The 21517-nt window shown below is 42.6% G+C and overlaps 1 protein-coding gene across 1 annotated transcript; it reads right to left on the minus strand.

Moving 5' to 3' along the window:
* Nucleotides 1-1665: 1665 nt before the first annotated feature.
* On the minus strand, nucleotides 1666-10563 carry Prpf38b (pre-mRNA processing factor 38B). Its single transcript, XM_034499779.3, has 6 exons — nucleotides 9996-10563; nucleotides 7172-7240; nucleotides 6745-6896; nucleotides 6584-6644; nucleotides 3963-4186; nucleotides 1666-3603 (listed from the first exon to the last, which is right to left on the minus strand). Exons 1-6 carry the CDS (start codon nucleotides 10272-10274, stop codon nucleotides 2754-2756), a joined length of 1635 nt encoding a protein of 544 aa, XP_034355670.1. The 5' UTR covers nucleotides 10275-10563; the 3' UTR covers nucleotides 1666-2753.
* Between the last annotated feature and the right edge of the window lie 10954 nt (nucleotides 10564-21517).

Below are 21517 nucleotides of genomic sequence, written 5' to 3' on the forward strand. Positions count from 1 at the left end.
TAGGACACTGGCGAGCAACATCGGCTTCTAAGAGGGGACAAGGACATAACTTTTTTCATAAAAAGGTTTTATGTATGAGTGCTCTATCTACATGTCCACCCCCATGCCAGAAGAGGGCATCAGATCTTACTATAGACGGTTGTGAGCCACCATATGGTTGCTGGGAATTGAATTCAGGACCTCTGGAAGAGCAGTCAGTGCTCTAACTGCTGAGCCATCTCTTGAGCCATCTCTCCAGCCCTGACAGGACTTCTTTTGCATTTGTTCAACAAGCAACGCTTACTTTCATGTGCTGTTTAGGATGTTAGGAGTGGCCATGAAGAGGCTACACACAGTCCAGGAGCTGAGTGCAAGGTGCACTTGCAGAGTTTGGTTCTCAGCTCCACGTCAGCTCTAAGTCCATCCCTGGGAGAACTGACCTCTCTGGTCTCTAAGAGCACCTGCACATACTGTAAGAAAAACAAATCTTACAGATTAAAGGGCTAAAGACACTTGAAGATCAATAGCACTATCAATTCCCTTAGGAATTTATAGACAGATCTGCCTGCCTCTGCCTCTCCAGGCCTGGGATTAAAGGCATGCACCCTTATGCCCAGATCTATACTCAACTCTACTAAAAAAGCAGTCAACTTCCCCAGATCCCAAGAAATGACCAATGAATCTCCTCAGTCACAGGAAGCCACTCTCTCTAAAGTCTGCCTACACTACCAACACTTCAAATGTAGTAAAGGTATGCTCAAAGGCTGAGAGCACAGCTCAGAAAACATTTATTTGCCTACCATGTAGCTGGGGTTGGATTACCCAACAACTGTACGGGGGAAAATCAACTGCACATAAACCTATTACACTTTATGGTTTTTCAATTTCCTTAAAACTGTTTTTAGTATGTGACAGCAGCAGTGTAGGTGTCCCCTGAGGACACCATGCAGGATTCTGTTCTCCAAGTGGATTCTAAGAGTCACTCATCAGACCTGGCAGCACTCACAGAAACCGCCTAAGCCCATTTCTGTAACTCCTAGTTCTAACAGACTAGCTGCTCAATTTGAAACACGACTAGATTTTTCCAAGTACAGCATTTAACCTGAGCATTTCACTTAGACATTTTTCTTAGAAGTGGTACAAATGTCTCCTTTGGGATCTTCAATCAAATATCAATAGCCACTCTTTTTTTTTTTTTTTTTTGATCCTGACAAAACCTGTCACTTTGGTCCTCTTTTTTTTTGTCCTAAATACATCTTAAAACTTTCAAAACAGAACTTTAAATAGTATTAATACAGTCCAAGTATAATTTCAACTATCATCTTTGATGTGGACAAAAGAGCCCTTGTGACAGAAAAACACCCCAGCTCCCCTAAAAGGGGAACTGCCACTAAGAGTCTAGTAAGTACCAGGACAGCATAACTACTTCCAACCTACAAGGATTTAAAGACTGCTTACAGGGGCACATGTATACACCATGATAGTACGGTAGTCGGCTTTTTCCTCCTAGCCCAGGGATGAACTCAGGTCTGGCTGGGTGGTAAATACCTTTACAGGCTGAGCAATGTGTTGTTTTTAATAGTCACTTTTGCTCAAGATACCCTCTACAGAAAACTGCTGACATTTTATCAGTTTCCACAATTTTCTTTAAATGTTAAGAAATGGGGGGAAAGCCAACACCCAGGATAAAGGATTTAATCCAGTATTTATTCCACACTCATGATGGTTTTCTGAAATCAGAATACAAGTCATAAGAACAATCTATCAAATAATTTGCTGATAGTCTTAAATAACGCAGCACTGCATTACTGTTAATATTTCTGTCCTAGATTAAGTTTAAAAACTCAAACAGCAATCTTCATTATCAATAAAAAAAGTTTTGAATTCTTAAAAAAGGATACTATATATCAAGCTGTTTCATAATTTAAGTATTCTCCATTTATAAAAATGCTTTGGAAGCGTGAGGCTTGAATGCTTCTCTCCTCGTGTGCCCGCCCTCTCCCAATCACTCGTTAGTATAGGGCTGCTACAATGCCAGGCTTTACACATTTTAATATAGTACTTTTAAAATCTGAGAAAGAATTCAAGAGGAAGGGGGGAAGCACATTGTAAAAAGGAAAGTAAATAAATTTTAGGCATACTAACAGTGTCCCTTTGAGGTAGAATGCTAAAGGACTTCTGATCAAATCACAGCCTAATTTAAACCTCTTATAAATTCTAACATTAACTGTGGAGAATAACATATTAACAAGAGCTTCCAAGGTAATATACAGTGGACAAGAATGTTAACCTACAACTGTTGCCTTCATGTATACTGAAAACACATAATTCTTCTAAAACAAACATCCAAGATCCATTCCCAAAGTCTTTAGCATTCTATTATGAAAAGCACAGCCATGCTAACTTCAGTACACAACCATAATCTCACACCTACAAAACAAAAATAGAATTAGTGGCAGTTTATTGCCTTATACAAACTTAACCAACATGGCAACCATGCCAAAGGAATTAAAACATTTTCAGGACGTATGTACAGACTGTACATTTTAAAAACAAACAAAAATGCAAGAACAATCTGCATCATGTGTCAACTCAACTGGGTGAAAACATCAATGCTTAATGGGATTACAAAGGCACTTCCCTACACAAAAGAAAACAGCCTACAGGGAGCTCAAAGAGTGCATTAACTACTGCACAATCTCAACTTGGGGCGGGGGAAAGCAGAATTTAATCAACATTTATAGGATTCAATGTGATCCAATTTTACAAAATCTTCACACAGTCTCATCTTTGTTTTTATGTTCTTTTTCTTGGCTCTCTGGCTCTACACTCTGGCTTCTCTGATGATCCTGTCTGTCTGACTGGTCCCTGCTATCACCATGATCTCTCTTGTGGGAACGGTCTTGGCTCCTGCTGCGCTTTCTAGACTTCTCCCTGCTAGGGCTGTGCTCTCGTTTTCTCTTCTCAACACTACCAGTTCTTCCTTGACTGCCACTTCTGCTTCTTTTGTTTGACTTTTCCTTGCTTTCGTTTTTATGTTTGCTTGACTTGTCTTTGCTCCTGCTCCTGCTCCGCTTCCCTGCATTTCTGCTTCTGCTCCTACTTCTGTGCTTCCTCTCTCTGCTTCTACTTCTGCTGTGTTTTTTCTTGGACTCTTTTTTGTCATCTCTGTGTCGTCTATCCTCCTTGTCTTCTTTGTGCTTCTTCTCCTCTCCCTCACCCCTACTTCTTTGCTCCTTGGATCGCTCTCTCGATCTCTCCCTGTCCCTTTCTCGATCATTGCCTCTCTCCTTATCATAATCTCGATCCCGTCTTCGACCTCTCTCATTTTCTTTCTCTCTTTCCCGATCCCTGTCTCTTCTATCCCCTTTCCTATCACGACTGCGACTGCGACTTCTGTGCCTCTCCCGACTGCGGCTTCGCCTGCGATCTAAGCCCCGATCAATGCTTCGGGATCTTCGCCTTTCCTTCTCTCTCTCTTTGGCTTCCCGCTCTAGTCGTTGGCGTTCTTTCTCTCTCTCTAATTCTCTATCGAAACTAGAAGATCCATGGCTCTCCCGGTGATGACTTCTGCTTCTTGATCTTCTTGGAGACCTCCGTGGGCTCAGTGATCTTCTTGGAGATCTAAGAAAAGGGGAAAGGAAAAACTGAAATAAATCAAACACTGGAAGGGCAGGATACTTGTAGCTCAGTGGAACACTTACCTGGCATGTCCTTAGAACACTGAGGCTGATAACCAACCAAATACTCCCTAGCACTCAACACACAGAAACAGACCAAACATACCACAAACACTTCATCAGCTTACCACACACACCAAATGTAATTAACCTTTGGATGGTATGGTTGTGGGACAGTGCGTGCCTGGCATGCATATATACAATAATGTAACTGCTCTCATTTCAGGGGGAATGACAAATAGAAGGAACACCACATTCTAAGAACTTTGTACAGGTAAATTAAAATAACGTATTGAACATTACCTGGATCGCCGTCTTTCAACATGTCTGTCTATTTCCTCAACCCCTTCCTTTCCATCTTTCTTGATTTTCCTAGGTCGAGTTTTAATCTGCTGATCAATATTCTTCTGAACTGGAACTGGAATTCTTGGAAACAAAGTAGAAAACCACTCGAGTTTTGTGAGAAAAGAACGAAGCATCTCTCCAATGGTCATTACACAGCCTCCACCAGCTTTCACATCTAAGTCCTATGAAACATAAAAGATACCCTACTGGTTAAAAAGGGCACTTCAACATATACATGAACACTTTAAAAAAATTGTTTTTACCATCTTTGGAATCAACTATTAAAAAAAACTAACAGAAAAATTTTAATTTGTGTATCCTAATCTGGTAATGAATGAAGACTATTTAGGCTAATTGCATACATGCAGGTGAAAAGGAACCCTGCAGCCTCTTGGGCACAAAGGGACCTGACTTGCTCATTAACAAAAACTCTGGAAAATCCCCTTATATCACTAAACTACACGGAACAAGTGGGTTAAAGTGACATTTCACATACCTACACTTGAGGACACATTTGCACATATACCTGGTGCTGAAGCCTAGCTATGCAGGGACTACTTTCAGATAATTCCTGTCTAAAGGTTATCTTTTAACAGCTGCAATATAAAATGAAGCCCTGCTAAAACTGGAAGCAATAGCAAACCAACTGCCATGAAGCAGTGAGGTTTCTAATTTAAAGTTATGTACAAAATAAATAAATGAACAAATAATTGGAAACGCATAATCCATGATGACCATTGTCTCTGAAAAGGGTCATTACCGCATGAAGGCCTTCTTGCTATGCCCTCTCACAGCTCAGGACATGTTAGTCAGCTATTGTCAGTCCCAAACCTATAGTGCAAGCACACAAGGAAAGTGAGATTTGTTATCTACACAGGAAAACAAGAGCTAAAGGTAAAACTGCTTGCACTCACACACACTTAAGTGTTCAGATATACAGTATTTCCAAATATAATCGCTGCAGATATCTAAAGAAGAAAACATATGTTAGCTCAAATAGAGGACCTCAAGCTTGTACACACAATAAAGAACAGATAAACTAGAAACATTTAGAAACCTAGTAACAATTTTAAAGTGACATGCCTTTTTAAAGTGCTTTAATCTTTCTTTAGAAAAAAGCCATGTAAATAGGAGAAAAGTTTAACAATTATGGTTTTACCTCAAACACTTTCTGGATCTTTTGAATTAATAAACAGCTTGGTAAACAGGCCAAAACAGGACAGGAAAATTTAACAACATCTCTGGGCTTGCTTGTAACCCTAGTACTAGGGAACTGAGACAGGGGATCAGTGGTAGAGGCCAACCTGAGTTACCCAAGACCATGTCTCAAAATGGTTCTCCTCTGTGTCTACAGTAGTGAGGTTTTTTTTTTTTTGTTGTTGTTGTTTTGTTTTTTTTAAAAAGGTGGGCATATAATAAAAACAAACTTTTTATTAGATGGATGTGTTTAAACAACAAAAAAGATTTTTGAGACATGGTCTTATTATATAACTCTGGGTGACCTGGAATCTACTATGTAGACCAGTTTGGTCTGGAACTCAGCAATCCATCTGTCTCTGCTTCCTAGGTGCTGGAATTTAAGATGTGCCACACTAAGCACCAAACAATTTTTGTTTGAACTCACAGAACAGTTTAATTCTACTATATAAACTCTGAATTACAAATTAGTGATAAAAGCAGATGCAAGGATAATAAAACTCACAATTGAGTGTATGTTGATCCTCTGGTCTTCAAAAACTAAATTAATATGGATATAATTTCAATATGACTCTAATCTTCGCTCATTTTGTTTTAAGGCTTGAGACAGTGACTAGATTTAGCCTCAGAATCTAAAGTAAAGTGCTAATTTAAAGAAAAGAAATGTATTTTTCAGCAGTGCTGGGATCAAGCCCAGAGCTATGGACATGTGATTATGAGGTTAAGTTTTTAAATGTTAAGCCTGGTCTTTAAAAAACTGTGTTATGTAGTGACTGAGAAAGCTAGAACTAGTCAGGCATGGTGGTAAATCCTGTTTGTAATCCTACCTACTCAGGTGGCTGAAGCAGGAAGATTACAGGTTTGTGACTGACTCAAGTAACATTGAGTATCTGGCTCAAAAGAAAAATAAAAAAAATTATTTTCTCACTTTGGACAGGCATAACTGTCAGGCTATTTAAGTTAATCTCAACTCTTAAGTTTACACTTATATGCAAATATAAATAAACACTGCTGTTTGAAAAGGGTAATAGTAAAAACAAAAAAAACAGTTCAGGGGATTTAAAATGCCTACAGTCACAGTAGTGCACGTTCCCTATCATGTCTAGCCCCTCAGAAAGTCAGTACCAGTCGCAGGAGTTAGGATCAACACAATACAGGGTTTAATTTAGGAGAGAAAAAAAAAAAAAAATCACTGAAGTTATTAAAACATACTAACTCTTAAAACATATTAAAAGTCATCAAATCTTAGCAACAGGATAATAATCCCAAAAGTACAACTGAAATAAATGTACAGAAATTCTGAAGACATTAAAGTTCTAACAAATAAAAGAGCAAGAGCAGAGTACTCAGAAGAAAGCTGATGATTACCCTTGCTGACATACCTCCTCATCATCAAGGAAGGACTCAAACCAGTCCCACAAGTCTGTAGGGGGCTGTGTATACCTAAAATTATAACAAGAACTCTATTGAGTTTATGTAAAAATAAAATAAATTATATGAAAATAAAATAATTATTTAAATATGTAGATAAACACACACATACCTTATATACATAAATCCAAGGGCTCTGATATATGGAGAGTCTGTATGTGTTATGAGACCCATCACTTGCTTTCGAGTTAACTTCAGGGTAAATAATTTGTATAGAAGGCAAAACGCTGTAGAAACAATACCTCCTGTTCCAACACCTCGAACCTTTAAAGGCAAACATAGTTAATAAAAAAAAAAAAAGCAGATACTTAATACCCATTGATTGATGCTGTTATCAACAACCATAATCTATAATTAAAAGGACAGCATAAAAACTAATGCTTTTCTTAACCTGATTCAATGGAGACTTGACTTTTGCACTTTTGAAAAAGTCTAAGATCTGCCAATGAATCGGTATTTGAATATCTAAGAACACTTAGCTTTCCTATAAACTTAGCAGACAGAGAAACTGGAAAAAGAATGCACGTACTTCTACTTACCCCTCCGCACATCCCCGTCTGGCCAGCAGTCTTCCTGCTCCCTTTCTCCCATGGCTCAACATGCGTGACCTGAAAAGAAAAAAGAGGAAGACAACAAACGTTCGTACTCTGAAACTACAGTGAGCTCAGTTCCTAAGAGCAACTCCTCCCAAGAGCCGTGCCACTGTGCAGGTGCCATCCACCATCATCCTGGACGGACACACTAAGCACACACAGCATCTTTGGGAAAACTGCTCAGACTCAACACCAACAAAGTTAGAGGAGTCAACAAAACCCTGGCACGCTTTCAAAGCAGACAGGTCATTTTATGGTAAATTTAAACACACGTTACAAAAAATACAAGTTTATTCCTAGGGCTTTCAGGAAGGGCTTGTTTAAGGCCTGGGGTGGCGGCTAGGGACGTGGGTGTGAGATGGGGTCTCACTCTGTATAGACCTGACCAGCCTGGATTTCACTTACACCAGGCTGGCTTGGATTACTAGGATCAATTTATCCATAATTAAATATTTAAAGATTAAAATCATAAAGCTACAAAGATCATCCTTGTACTCAATTTTCGTCCAAACTGCAAATCCAGAGTATAAACTGTTAAAAGGTTAAGTGTGAAATCATTAATATATACCAAACAGAACCAATAACTATCATTTTTGTTAAAGGGAGCACCCTACGAAAACAGCTTTACCCCGAAATAGCAAAAAGCGGACACTAGAGAGATAAGCAAAAAATATTAGACCTGTTTTTGTTTCTTAAATAAACCCCACTCTTTATTTCTGCCCATACATGGTAATACTTTATACTTCATTTCAATGGCTTTAGACAAGCAAACCAAACAACCAACCATTTAAATTGAAGCACAACACTGTTTTGCTCAGTTCATGGCGTTTTTTCCTGTTCCCAACAAACATACTACGTAAGTCACATCCCACCTAGCCCCCAGCGCTGGGGACTGAACCTAGGGTCTTGTCTATGTTGTCTAAGTGCTATACCAACTTACCACTGAACCACAACCGGGTTCCCAAAAGAGGGCAGACAATGTAAAACTGGAAGCCTAAACATTTCAAAGACTATGCGATCCAAAGAAAATTTCATAACAAGTTTCCAGTCCCATTTTATTATTTTACTTTCAATTACATGGATGTGTGGGTCTCATCCCTGGAACTGGGGGTACAGGTGGTTGTTATCTGCCGCATGTGGATGGTGGGAACTGAACTTAGGTCCTCTGCAAAGGCAAAAAGGCATAGGGCCTCTCCCCAATCCCCTTGAGATTTTAGTTTTAAAAACGAACTTTCACATACTTTCTAACAGAATAAGTTTTTCAGAATACATTTGAAATTAACTTGAAATATTAGTCTCTATTTTAAAACAACCTATCACAAAGGTGCAGGGACCCAATTTTTCAAAGTTAACTGCATGTATACATAAGCTTCATCATTATGCACCAAGCTACCTTCCCAAGGAAAGGCCTTACCTTTGAAAAGCTAGTTTAAAAAACTACTTCATGGTATCAGTTACACCTACTCAACAGCTTTTGTAAAAGAACACCAAGAGCACGTGTATATTCTATACATCTAAAGTTAAAAGGTTTGACTATAAAAAGCAATTAGTACCTCAAAAATCTAACAAGTAGCTGGGAGAAAAGGAGGTAAAATATACAGAATCTCTTTTTGTTAACATCTTCACATATATGTTTAAATGACAGAAAATATCTTATTTGTTCTGTCCCAAATTTCTAAGTGTCAAGACAAGAAAAATTGGATGTGTTTTACATGCTCTAGCGAAAATGCTTGAAGACATTAAAACTATTAACACTCATTAAAATAGAAATTAACCTCGGAGGCCTGGAAGGTATTTTTTTAAAACTACCTAATTTGTAGAAGTGGAGAATCTTGTCAGTGAGACCAAAATCAATGGCCCAAAACCAAACCGAAAAATAAACCTAATTAGCCATTCATTTAACCAGGGAAATGCATTTATGGCGATTGAGCATGATTAATAGTGCATACCTCTACCTGCGACCCTGGGCTGCTCCGAGCCTCGCTGCAAGACTGAGTCAATCCTGCTAACGAAACAAGAACTGAGACAAGAGTGCAGTGACGAGGCGCCAGGTGAGCTCCCCAGCACAGCCAAGCCAGCACCGACCCTGCCGCAGAAGCCCAGGGCCCAGATCATTCTAATTATGCCCAACGCACAGGTGGCTGAGACCTCCGACTCCTGACTTCCTGCTGGGAAAAATTTCCAGGCCTTCTGTACACCTCTTTGCCCTGGCACACCACGCCACCCTCAACCCTCCCAGCCCACCCGACACACTCACTGGCCAATTTCTGTCTGGACTGGAGAGTTTAACGAAGAATTCGAGGCCGACATTGAAGTAATTACTTCAGTAACTCCGCTGGCCCGAGGGGCAGCAGCAGAAGCACCAAGTTAGTGCTTAGTCGACACAGGTAAAAAGGAGTCTTTTTAAAAAAATGGTGAACTTGGACAGGCTTCTGGTATTACTTTTCTCCACTCCCCTAGAGTTCTTGCCCAACAGCTCCCTAGGGATAGGCAGGAGGTTGGGGTAGGTTAAAGATCGATTGTGGCGGGCTCGCCCAGCTATTAAAAAAACACAAAACAGAACAAAAAACAAAACCTGAAAAGGAAAAAGAGGGCGGCCCTAGCCCGACCCGTCCCAAGCCATCCCCAAGCCTCACTTCTCCCTCCGCCAACTTTCCCCCCTCCCCCAAATCCTCGGGTCTCAGGAGGGAGGGAAAGGGGGCGCATCCACGGTATCCGACACCCCGCTCTGGCGAACTTACCCCCAACACGAGGCCTAGAGGATGCGTACCTTAAAGTAGATCTCGTCCACCACCTCGTGGTAGGTCTTGAGCTCGTAGAGCTGCACTTTGAAGTAAGGCGACGACAGGATGTTGGTGAGGATCATGGGGTTGAGGTTCATGGTCTTCTCGTTGCCCCACAGCGGCAGCACATTGCCCTGCTTGCCCGACACCGCCGGCTTGGTGGCGCCGCCGCCGCCGCCACATTGCTGCTGCTGCTGGGCCACGGCCGCGGCCGCTTGGTGCTGCGGTTGCGAGTTGCCGGTCAGCGCGGGGCTGTTGTTAGCCATGTTGCCGCGGCAGGAAGGAGGGCGGGAGGAGGGGGCCAAGCTCGATCGCGCTCTTCGGGACAACGGTCCCGGACCTACTCCATGGAAGGCCGTCGGGGCAAGGAGCCCGCCGCGTTGTGCCCCAGCCGAGCGAGGGACTGCACCTGGGACGCCGACAAACAGACCCCGGGCCCAAGACGGACGCCAAACGCAGGCGGCGAGACCTCCAGACGCAAGGCAGAACGGGCAGCCAAAGAGCTCGATCTCTTCCGCCAACTGCCCCTGGGAACAAGATGGCGGGCCCAGCGGAAGTGACGACACACGCCCGGGCGTTCGAGCTAAGCCCGTGACCAATCAGAGCCGCCCGTGTGTGCAGGCTGTTCCTTTTCCCGGTTGCGCGAGGTCGTTGCGTGTGGGTCGGCTCCGGTGGTCTGTGTGCCGGGCTGTTGTCTTTCTACTGGGAATTTGGCCCAGGGCGCGGGAGGTCTAGACACAGCTGCTGTGTTTTGGAGTTTGCATCGGTAGCTTGATTTTTCACGAGGCAGGAAGAAGGCCCTGTGACACTTACGTTCTGGACGAGTGCGTGACTACTCCTGCGGAGCGGTCGAGGTCGTTATGAGTTAATTTTGTTAATATTCTCTAGAAAGGAATAGAGTCAGGGAATTGACTCCGATAGAGTCTTTGAGGCTTTCGCAGAGGTAATAGTGCCCTACCGGAAGTCGTAGACCGGCCCAGGTTTTTTTCTCCTAAGATTAGGATATTATTTTAACTGGGTTGTGAGCATTAAAGAAAGTACTCTCAGCTGGGTGTGGAGGCGCCACACCCAGTGCTGGAGAAGAAGGGGCAGGCGGATCTGTGAGTCTGAAGCCAAGGTTCCATAGAGACTCAGTCTCAACAACAAAAACCATAAAATCTGCGACCCTACGTGGAGTGCTTCCATTGAATCAAATCTGTTTTTAGTTAGGGTCTCACACTACGGCTGAGGCTAGCATGTAGCCCAGGCTGGTCTCAAACTCAGGACAACCTTTCTGCTTCAGCCTTGGAAATACTGGGATTTGGGTTGTGAACCACCACATGTAGTGAGATGGTAGTTCTATGCTATGGTACCGTTGTACTGGGCTAAGCCTCAGATAAGGGAGTGGGGAGTGAAGATGGAGAAAAGGTGTGAAAGTAATCACAGTGTTTGCTCTCAAAGGCTACTGATAATTTAAGATTAAAAGCGTTTGAGAGTTAAGAGACTGCTGGAAGGCTCTAACTATCTACTATTTACCACCTAATAAGCCTGATTTGGGCAGAGAATAGCTTAAACATAGAAACCAAAATCAGGTTTAGAGATGGTAAGTAGTACAGTTATTGAGAAGCTGAGAGGTATGCTTCTTGGGGAGTAGTGGTAATAAAGCGTAATGTGTGAATGAAACATTAGGAATTTAATAATGTTTAAACCAGGGTTAACCTCACACCCTTAATTGTGTGTGTGTATGTTTATTTAAATCAGGCTAGGCTGGTTTTGATGGCCACATCTGAAATGCCAGCATTCCAAAGACTGAGGCAGAACAATCAAGAGGCCAAGACTAGTCTGGGCTTTGGAATAATCTGACTTAAAAAACAAAAAAACAAAAACAAAAAAACAGGCTATCAATGATAGAAGATGTGTTTGGCATGGGCAACATTGGTTTAATCCCGACATACATGCCTTCTGTGCTCACTCATGGACATATATGCATTAGGGGCTGAGGATGTACTTCAAAGGTACATTATTTATTAGCAAGCAAGAGTTGTAGCCCCATCACTGGAAAAAGAAAATAGTTCACATATATTATTTTAAATATGACTTTAATGTCTACTTTGTATTACTTATATTAATATTTCTGGCTTCAGTCCATTCTTCAGGGATTACTGGAATAATTCTATTAGTGTACCTCTGCTCCTGGATGCCGTGAGGCGAGCAGCCTGCTCAAATGAGCGCCATCCAAATCGCCAAACTCCAACGGTCTTTTGTTTCCTATTTAATTTCTACACAGACTGCATATTATCATCCTTTTCTGGAGGCTTTTGGATTAGGAAGTCTCAGAGCAGATCTTAGTTTCAGCAGCACATATAGTTGAGACTGAATTAGAAGTCTGAACACGGGGGATGGGCAATGAGTTGAAACCAGGTGACCCTGATACTGAATCCTGTTGATCACTCCTCCGAGGGAAGCCTCATGTGCAGTCCTGAATCGAAAGTCAGCATTTTGCAAGTGACTAAGGGCTCTTTGCTGAAGTATGCAGGTTCTTGTGTTCTACCTCAAAGAATCTGACAGTGACATGTTGAAATAGAAATAGAGTATCAGAAAGAGCAAGGGCTCTTAATGGGAGTGGACTGGCGAGCCTAGAGAAAGATCCCAAATTGCTGGGCCATGAGCCACGGTGACATTTTGTAGGCCAATTCCATACTACCTGCCTTTCTTGGGTTTATGTATGACTGACTTTTGTTAAACATGCTCCTTTTGCTATTCCCTTGGTGGGAAAGGGAAAGGTTTCCAGTCTTTCTTTGCCAACTGGCAGCAGCTGCTGCTTCTCCTCCTCCCCCTTCCTTCTTCCTTCCTTGCTTCCTTCCTTTCTCCTCCTCTTCCCTTTTTCTTCCTCCTTCCTTCTCCTTCCTCTTTCTTCTTCCTTTTATGTTGTTTTTTTAAGGCAGGGTTTCTCTGTATGCCCAAGCTAGCCTCAGACTCGGATTACTTGTCCCTTCCTCCCTAGTGCTGAGAGTAAAGGTGTGCACCATCACCAGCACTCAGCTGAGTTCTACTTTTTGTAATTAAACCATTATGTTTCTCTTTTATTTTCTGTTTAGGGTTGTAGCAGTGAGTTTGTGTCTTACCACTTTGTGCTCCCAGCGGATCACATGTGCACACCTGCCCAGGAACACACACACACACACACACACACACACACACACACGTGCACTTATTTTTAAAATGCCTTGGCTACCTCAAAGGGTGCACTCTTAAACCTTCCCCTGATATCCCAGGCCCAATCATGGAAGTGGTCAGTGGCCACTCACCTGAATTCTTACATGGCTTTTGGACTTTATCTCCTATAGCTCCTGCATCTCATCCTTCTCCCTGAGTCATGGCAATTCTCTGTTCCTCTTTAGTCCTAGCCCTCAAAAATCTAAGGGTCCTGATTTTTTCCCAGTCATTGGCCATTGGCATCTTTATTGATTGATCAAAAACCAATTGGGGACAAGGATCTTCAGTGTTTGGGCATGTAGATTCCCGATTGAATCAAAGCATTAGAATCAATCTCCAACCTAGGGTGGGAAGGGTCTCCTTTTATAGCCCAGATCTTAAAATTGCTGTGCAGTGCTAGGCATTGGTGGTGCACACTTTTGATCCCAGCATTTGGGAGGCAGAGGCAGAGGCAGGTGGATTTCTGTTACTTTGAGGCCAGCATAGTCTGCAAACTGAGTTCCAGGACAGTCAGGGCTCTTACACAGAGAACTCCGTCCTGAAAACCCAATCCAAAAAATAAAATAAAAATACAATTACTGTGCAGCCATAAATGACTTTGAACTCCTAATCTTCCAGCCTCTACCTCCTGAGTGTCTGGCTAATTTATTTATTTCTCCCTTAGTTCTTTCCCTCTTTCTTAGTTATTAGTGTTGTATGTGGGTGGAATTTAAGGACCATTTTTTTTTTATTAGAGTTAAAAAAACAATAGGGAAGGCCAACTGAAAATCCAGCAGCTGCTGGGGGGAGGGAGAAAAAGTCATGCCTTTATGTTAAGACTCAGAAGCTGGCAAGCAACTGCAGAAAGGGTGTGTGGGGAGAGGGTGAGGGTAATGGGGATGAGGAGAGTCTTCAAAGAAACTATGAGAGGGTACACAGTGCCAAGGAAAGAATGCTTAGGCCTTGGCTGATATGCTGAAAAAGAAAAGTATCTTGCTTTTTAAGCTAGAGTTCAGGAAAAGCAGACTATGAAGATCTGCAAGCAACTTCTCTGTTACTTTTTTCTAAATGATTTTTTTTCTATGTATCCCAGGCTGGTCTTGAATTCAGAGATCCTCTTTCTTCTGCCTCCTGAGTGCTGGGATCAAAGCCATCTGATATCATGCCGATCATGCATCTAGTTTGTTTGTTTGTTTGTATGTTTGAGACTAGGTCTTGGTAAGTGTCTCTTGCTGTCCTGAAACTCACAGAAATGTGCCTGCCACTGCCTTTAAAAGCATGTGTCACTAACCCTGGCTCTTTTTTTTTTTTTTTTTTAAGTTAACTCTATTTCCCATGAGGATTATGGGATTTTCATTTTGTTCCCAGACAGACTTTTACTTATGCTGGTTGCTCTCACTGAATCAAACTGAATTCAGATCCCTGGCTGAAGGGATCTGAATGCTAGGGTTAAAGATGCCCAGCTGGGAATCTAAATTCTGATATAACACAATGTTTGGCCAAGGGCATCTTTTGCAAGGCTTCGAATCAGGTAACAGGGCCAAGGCTACAGATGGGAGTGATCTGCCCAGCAGATGGCTCATGAATTTGTTGATACTGAATTTATTTTAAGCTGTTGGACAGAAAAAGAATATTGTGGGGTTAAAGTCTAACTCAGTGTTGTTGGCAGAGGATCTCTGTGGCCATGATATATGCTGAATGATCAGCTCGTAGCTGGTCCACACGACGATGACATCCCTGAAAATGGATGATCGTTCTATAACATCTTAGAAATTTTTGTTTGATGGTGACAACAGAGAGAGAACCAAGGTGTTAGCACCAGGCACTAATGCTGAAGAAATGGAAATTGGAAGCAGTAACCTAAGCAGGATCAGTGATGCAGAGAAGAGTTCTCAAGTAAGTGTGTTATGAAAGCACAGAATACTTAGCCTGGTGGTGGCAGCACATGCTTTTAGTCCCAGCTCTCAGATTAATCCCTGAGGCAGAGGCAGCCAGATCTCTGTGTTTGAAAGGCCAGCGTGGTCTGCAAATGGAGTTCCACGACAGCTAGGGCTAAACAGAGAAACCCTGTATTGAAAACAAAAAACAGAAGAAAACAAACAAAAGGGTTGGGTCGGGTCAAGAGATGACAAAGCTCACTGACAGCGGGCTTGCCTTTCATTTGATTCTCAACACAAACTAAACATCAATTGGCTGACTGTAGCGAAGTAAGTATGGTCGTTCTCACCTTGTCCATGTGCACCACGAGAAGGGGAGAGAAAACACCAGTGGGCTTGTAAAGCACCAAATCTTTTATTATTATTCCCACCACATAAGCAGAGTCCTTGATAGATCAAGGCCACCAGACAAGGACCTGGGAGCCTTGTTTCTTCTGGCAGCCTCAAGTATGGATGGAAGCAGCATTTATAAGCATAAAACCCAAAAGCATCTGGGCTGAGTAACAGTTACAGTTTTTACCCATCAGAACTTGGGGTTAGGAACAACTCCATTGTTCCATCATTGTTGGCTAACATTGAATGTGTTTTTGCCCAAGCAATCAAATTCATTTGTTCTTTCTATTGTTAGGATCAGGCATTATGTTTTGGGAAACTATCGTTGCTTAGAAAGGGAGTTGGTCAGGTTACGTAAAATGAAGTCTAAAGTCAAAATTGTTGAAGACTGCCTCCACCCCATGCCCAGCATAGCTGTAGCCATTTTGTTCCATGCTGGCCAGTAACAATATGAGATTCATATTGTTACTGTAATATGCCTGCCAGTCATTGACACAGAAAAATAACTTGACTCAGACCAGAGTCATGCTGAGCACATACGGTTGGCCTTTCTGCTGGACTGAAGCCCAGGAACCACACAGCTCTGAGGGGAGAAGGCATCCTAATGGAAGGGTATCTAGAGACATGGGGGCCTAGGAACCACTCTGCTCTCAGGTGGTACAATGTCGCAATGGAAAGGCATCCTGAGACATGGTACTCCAGGAACCAGAGCCGAGAGGAAGCCTCCTCAGCAGAGGCACTGCAGCTTCCAGGGGAGTACCCAGCTGAGCTGAGGAGCTCATTCATTCCTCAAGGCCTCAGCCTCATTTCTTGTCTTCGATTCTTCCCATCTTCTCTTTATTGCTTCTTGTCTTCTGATGAGAGAGTCACACCAGGCAGCAAATCTCATAAAAGAGATTTACTAAAGAGTCCTGGGAGAGGAGGGACAAATCCAGGAGTGGCTGCCTCTACTCTTGGGAGGGAGCAGACAGCAGCAGTGAATTGGACAAAGCAGTGTTTATATAAGAGTTCCTAGGGGGGTAGAGATTTCCAGGGTGAGGATTGGTGAGATTTCAAATCCTGAGCTTAGGGCAACTCAGGGATTGGTGTGTTTCTGTGGGAAGTTCAGGGATTGGTGGCTTTTGTTTAGACTTTTCTCTTAAAATTAGTATAACCTGGGGAGAGTCCCATTGAGAGGCAGGAGATGACTTTTGTAGCAGTTATGACAGTTAGGGAGGTCTTGGAAAGGGGCCTGCTGCTGGAGCTCCTCAGGTAGGGCTCTGGCCATTTTCCTGCTTTGAGGGTTTACAGAATTTACAAAGGGACTCCATAGCAAGGAAAGCCTTCCTTGCCATTTTAGTGGTGTGAATATCTAGCACATACCCTGTTCTATATGTTATGAGGTTTGTTAATCTTAAGAAATTCCACGACTATAAGCCTCATGTAGGACCCATCAAATTAAAGGTCAGTATGAACTTTTATGTCTAAAATGGCTTGAGTCAGGGCTGACCACTGGGCAGCACTTCCAATATCTGTATATGAGCTCATTGTGGTTTTTGCCATTTTAGCCTTTCTAAGCTGGCCTTGAGAAATGTCCAGCTTACAGTGTTGAGCTGTTTAGTTACCCTGGTTTATCAGTCGGGTGTGCTATCATTAAACCATCCATGTCTGACTGAGATTGACATCCATGTGGTTTTTGGGGTGACTCCTGAACCTTAACAAAAATGGCAGTACTCAAGACAAGTTTTCTTTCTTTTTTTTTTAGATTTATTTATTTATTTTATGTATATGAGTACACCATTGCTCTTTTCAGACACACCAGAAGAGGGCATTAGATCCCACTATTGATGGTTGTGAGATACCCACCATGTGGTTGCTGGGAATTGAACTCAGGTCCTCTGGAAGAGCAGTCAGTGCTCTTAACTGCTAAGCCATCTCTCCAGCCCAAGACAAGTTTTGTTTTGTTTTGTTTTGTTTTTTTGTTTTTTTGTTTTTTTATCTGCAATGGGGATGTCATTGTCTTAGTCACTGTTCTATTGCTATAAAGAGACACCAATGACCAAAGCCACATTTGAGTTCCATTCCCTAGGGACTAAGCATTCAAATATATGCACCTATAGGGGGCAGTATTTTCATTCAAGCCACTACATTCCACTGCGCAGCCCTCATGGGCTGGTAGCCATATCATAATTCAGAAGGCATTTAGTCTGACTTCAAAACTCATCATAATTTTTTCACAGTTTCAGTACGGCTTAAAAGTCTAAGTTCAAAGTCTCTTCTGCAACTCAAGGCAATTTCTTAATAGCAACCCTCCAATAAAATATAAGATCACATACTTCCAACATACAATGGCACAGAATATCTATATAACAATTCCAGAAGGGAAAACAGAGAACATGGTGAAGAAATATTGGACCAAAGTAGGAAGGAAAAACAGTGGGGAGAACTCAAACCTCCCCATCTGCCTGTCTGATGTCAAAGCTCTCTTCAGATCACTAACTCTCTTCAGCTTTTTTTGACTGCAACACATTTTTCTCTTTTGAGCTCTTTCTCTACACCTGGTCTGCAAGCTCTCATTGGCAGGTATCCCATTACTGGCATCTGCAACATTTTGGGGGTCTCCAATGCAATCCAGGCTTTGCCTGCACAGCTTCATGAAATGGTGTCTCTGGGCCTTCTTGCAGGGACACCCTGACACATACCTGGCCTCACTGGCTTTCCTTAGCCTCAGAAGGAGATTCCATAGCCCTTTTCTTCTATCCTTGACTCTAAAGCCAGAACTTGACTGCAGCTGCTAAATTCTGCTGCTTGCTAGGGCTAGAACTTGGTCCCTTCTTTCAATTAAGTGGGGAAGGACTACAGTTAGATTTGCTTTCTGTTGTTGATGGTTTCCTTTGCACTTAAGTTTTTCTTTAGTTCCTTTTTACAAGTCAGAAACTTAGCTGGGTTGGGTCTTAACCCTGGGGTCACCACTCCTTTTAATCCATTTAGCACCTGGCTTTCCTTAAGACTTTTTATCTCCTTGATAGGTTAGCTTCATTACAATTCTACAAGAAAAGGATTTCTCCTCAAACTGTACATTTTGTATGTGCTTGCTCACCTCGGTCCTTTTCATTACAGATCTGCATAAGAGTTGTTATGAATATAATTCGGTGAGGGGGTACCTGGCAGGCCCAGGCTAAGGTATACCCCTGAGTAATTATGCCACACACAAATCTGGTATTTATTGGGGGAAGGAAAAGGAGTGAGGACCTAGAGAAAGAGTAGAGGCAGACAAGTGGATATGTAGATGGGCAGACAGAGGGACAGAACCATGAAGGTGTGGGATGGGGTGCCAGAACAGACAGAGAAAACATGGGAACAGAGCTGTCCTACATGGTATCGGGCAGTCCTTTTATACTCAGCCCACACCTGGCACACCTGGCAGTGGCAGATGATGTAAGCTGTTGCTGGGTCCCTGTGAGGAGCCTGGTGGAAATGCCTGTAAGGTAACAAGTGTGACCACAAGTAACCACATGACACAGTTAATAAATACCAAGTTGTCTTGAAATCTCCTCTGCCAAAGCCACCAACCCAAACTTCTTCAGTTTAACCTCAAGCAGATCTTCAGGACAAGGGCAACAAGCAGCCACAGTCTTCACCAAAATATCACAAGAATGATCTAGGCTACTTGTTAATATTCTTCCCCTCTGAAATCTTTTGAACCAGGCCTTTAAATTTTACATTGCTTGCAGCACCACTGTCTTCCCTGCTTCTACAAGTATGACAAGTTAATTCAAAGTCAGGCCTGTTACACAATACCCTTCTCCCTGGTACTAATTTCTGACATAGTTACTGTTCTATTGCTGTGAAGAGACAACATGACCAAGACAACTCTTATAAAGAAAAATGATTTAATTGGGGACTTATTTACAGTTTCAGAGTTTTAGTCCATTATTGTCATTCAGGGAGCATGGTGCTGCAGGAGAGCTACATACCGATCTGCAGACCAACAGAAAGAACAGTGGGCATCCATGGACATTTAAAACGTTGTTGGACACACTTCCTCCAACAAGGCCATGCCTCCTAATCTTTCTAGTCCTCTGGTGATTAAGCATTCAAAAATATGTGCCTATGGAGGCCATTCTCATTAAAATCACATTTATGTTGGGTGCAGATTTTGCTTTAAGGATGTCCATGCTTCTACCCATAAGCCCTCATCCATTGCTCTGTAAGTAAGCCTAGATTTGCTCTGTAATCTCCCCAGAGTAAATTTTGGTGGAATTATATTTTGGTTTGTCATTTGGCCAATAGGTAGGGTAAACATTGTTTATGTCTTCCCCCAGGCTAGAAATATTAGCAACACTTGGCAGGATGTGATAAAACTGAGGATAAGTTTGGGAAGAACAATGGTTTTGTCTTGATATGGGAAATGAGACCGGCAACTGAAGCCTAATGGTGGGACGTTCACAGAGGAAATTTTAACATGGTTTTCTTTTCCCCGGCGATGTGGCAGTGTGCTTTTTGCCAGTGGTGGCAGTGTCATGGGTAATGCAAAAGGTAGTGAGATATGTAACTAAGGGGAGGGGATGTCTGTTGGGGATGGCAGTCTTCTGGTGGGGTGGCATGGGGGTGACATGCCTGCTTAGTGGATGGGATTAAGCAAGGGAGTGTGGAGTGTCTTGAAAACAGTGTGAAGAGCAGATATTACAAGTACTGGGAGTGGTGGTGGTGATGGAGGTAGAGGTATCAGCTAGCAGCTGCAGAGGCAGCCTGGCTGCGGTTATGCATGATAAGAGCTATCTGAAGCTTGGGTGGAGGGACACAGGGAGATGGAAGCTATGAGGGAGGAGTTACAACGATAAAGAGACTAGGAGCTGACTTCCTTTGTTGGCCTCCAATCTTCTGAATGAGTTGGATAAAAGAGAGAGCAAGAATGGTGCTAGCCCGGCACTTCTCACAGCTGGGAGACTGAAGGGAAAGAAAACACAAACGTATCTATATTAAAGAGCCCTTCTTGGAACCCTCAAACCTGGAATCCACGATGTTGACTTTCATTGACCTATGCAGATCTAGTTGCAAGACTTGGGATTTGAAGACCTTCAAGAATGGTGCAGACTACAGTCTAATGCTGCAGACAAGTTTATTTTAGTTTCAGTATACTTTTATACATGAATGAAATGAAGTAATGGTCCAAGGAGGCTTTCTTGAGTTCAGAAAAATCATGTAAATAAGTGCCAGTAAGCATGTACTGAATATTAACAGAACAGCCTTTTCCCAGAACTTTCTTAGGATAGGCTAATTTAAACACAGTTCTCTGGCACATACTATAGATTATATCTGGGAAAGCACAAAAGCAAGGCAGAAGGCCAGATCCAGATCCAGGGCATACTGAGGACAGCACTCAGCACATTCTTTCACCAGATTGGATTCTATAGCTGTGTTCTGACACCCAACAAGAATATACATGTCTTTTACATAGACTAAATGTTTCATGCAGGAGGCATGAAATCATGTCAAAAACGATCCAGGGAACAAAATGCACTCAAGGGAAAAGGTCCTCTGCCTCTTTTTCTTGAGCCTCTTTCACAGTTCCCCAAGGCATTGTTCACCGTGCTTCATCCTTTTGATTGTGTTCTGATACCCATGCGTGAGAAAGGTCAGGTAGGAAAGGCGTGAACTAGAGGCACCAGGTGATACCCCTGAAGTCTGGCCTCGATAGAGAAAGGGAAAACCCACGCTTAAATATGTAGCTGTGGATCCGGGTGCTTCGTGATTGGAGCTGCTGTCAGGATGTGCTGGCCTGAGCTGTAATAGTGGCATAAACAGTTATGGGTAGAATGAATGTTTTTGATTGGACTTCCAGCCCACTCCACCAGGGGGAAATTCACATACGCTATTGTGGACTCAGACAGAAACCTGTGACCAGAGAGTCATAGGCTCCAGTGAAAAAGCAACTACTGTTGCTTTGTTAGATGGTGTAGCTGCTAAGCTACTTCTCCACACTTGTGTTTATGTCACAGGTTATTGCTGCAGTTACTGTCAGCTTGAATATTTATTCTGCTTCCCATTTTGGTCCTGTCCTGACTTGTGTTTTATAGTAGGAG

This window comes from Arvicanthis niloticus, chromosome 4, assembly GCF_011762505.2.
Source record: "Arvicanthis niloticus isolate mArvNil1 chromosome 4, mArvNil1.pat.X, whole genome shotgun sequence".
NCBI lineage: Eukaryota > Metazoa > Chordata > Mammalia > Rodentia > Muridae > Arvicanthis > Arvicanthis niloticus.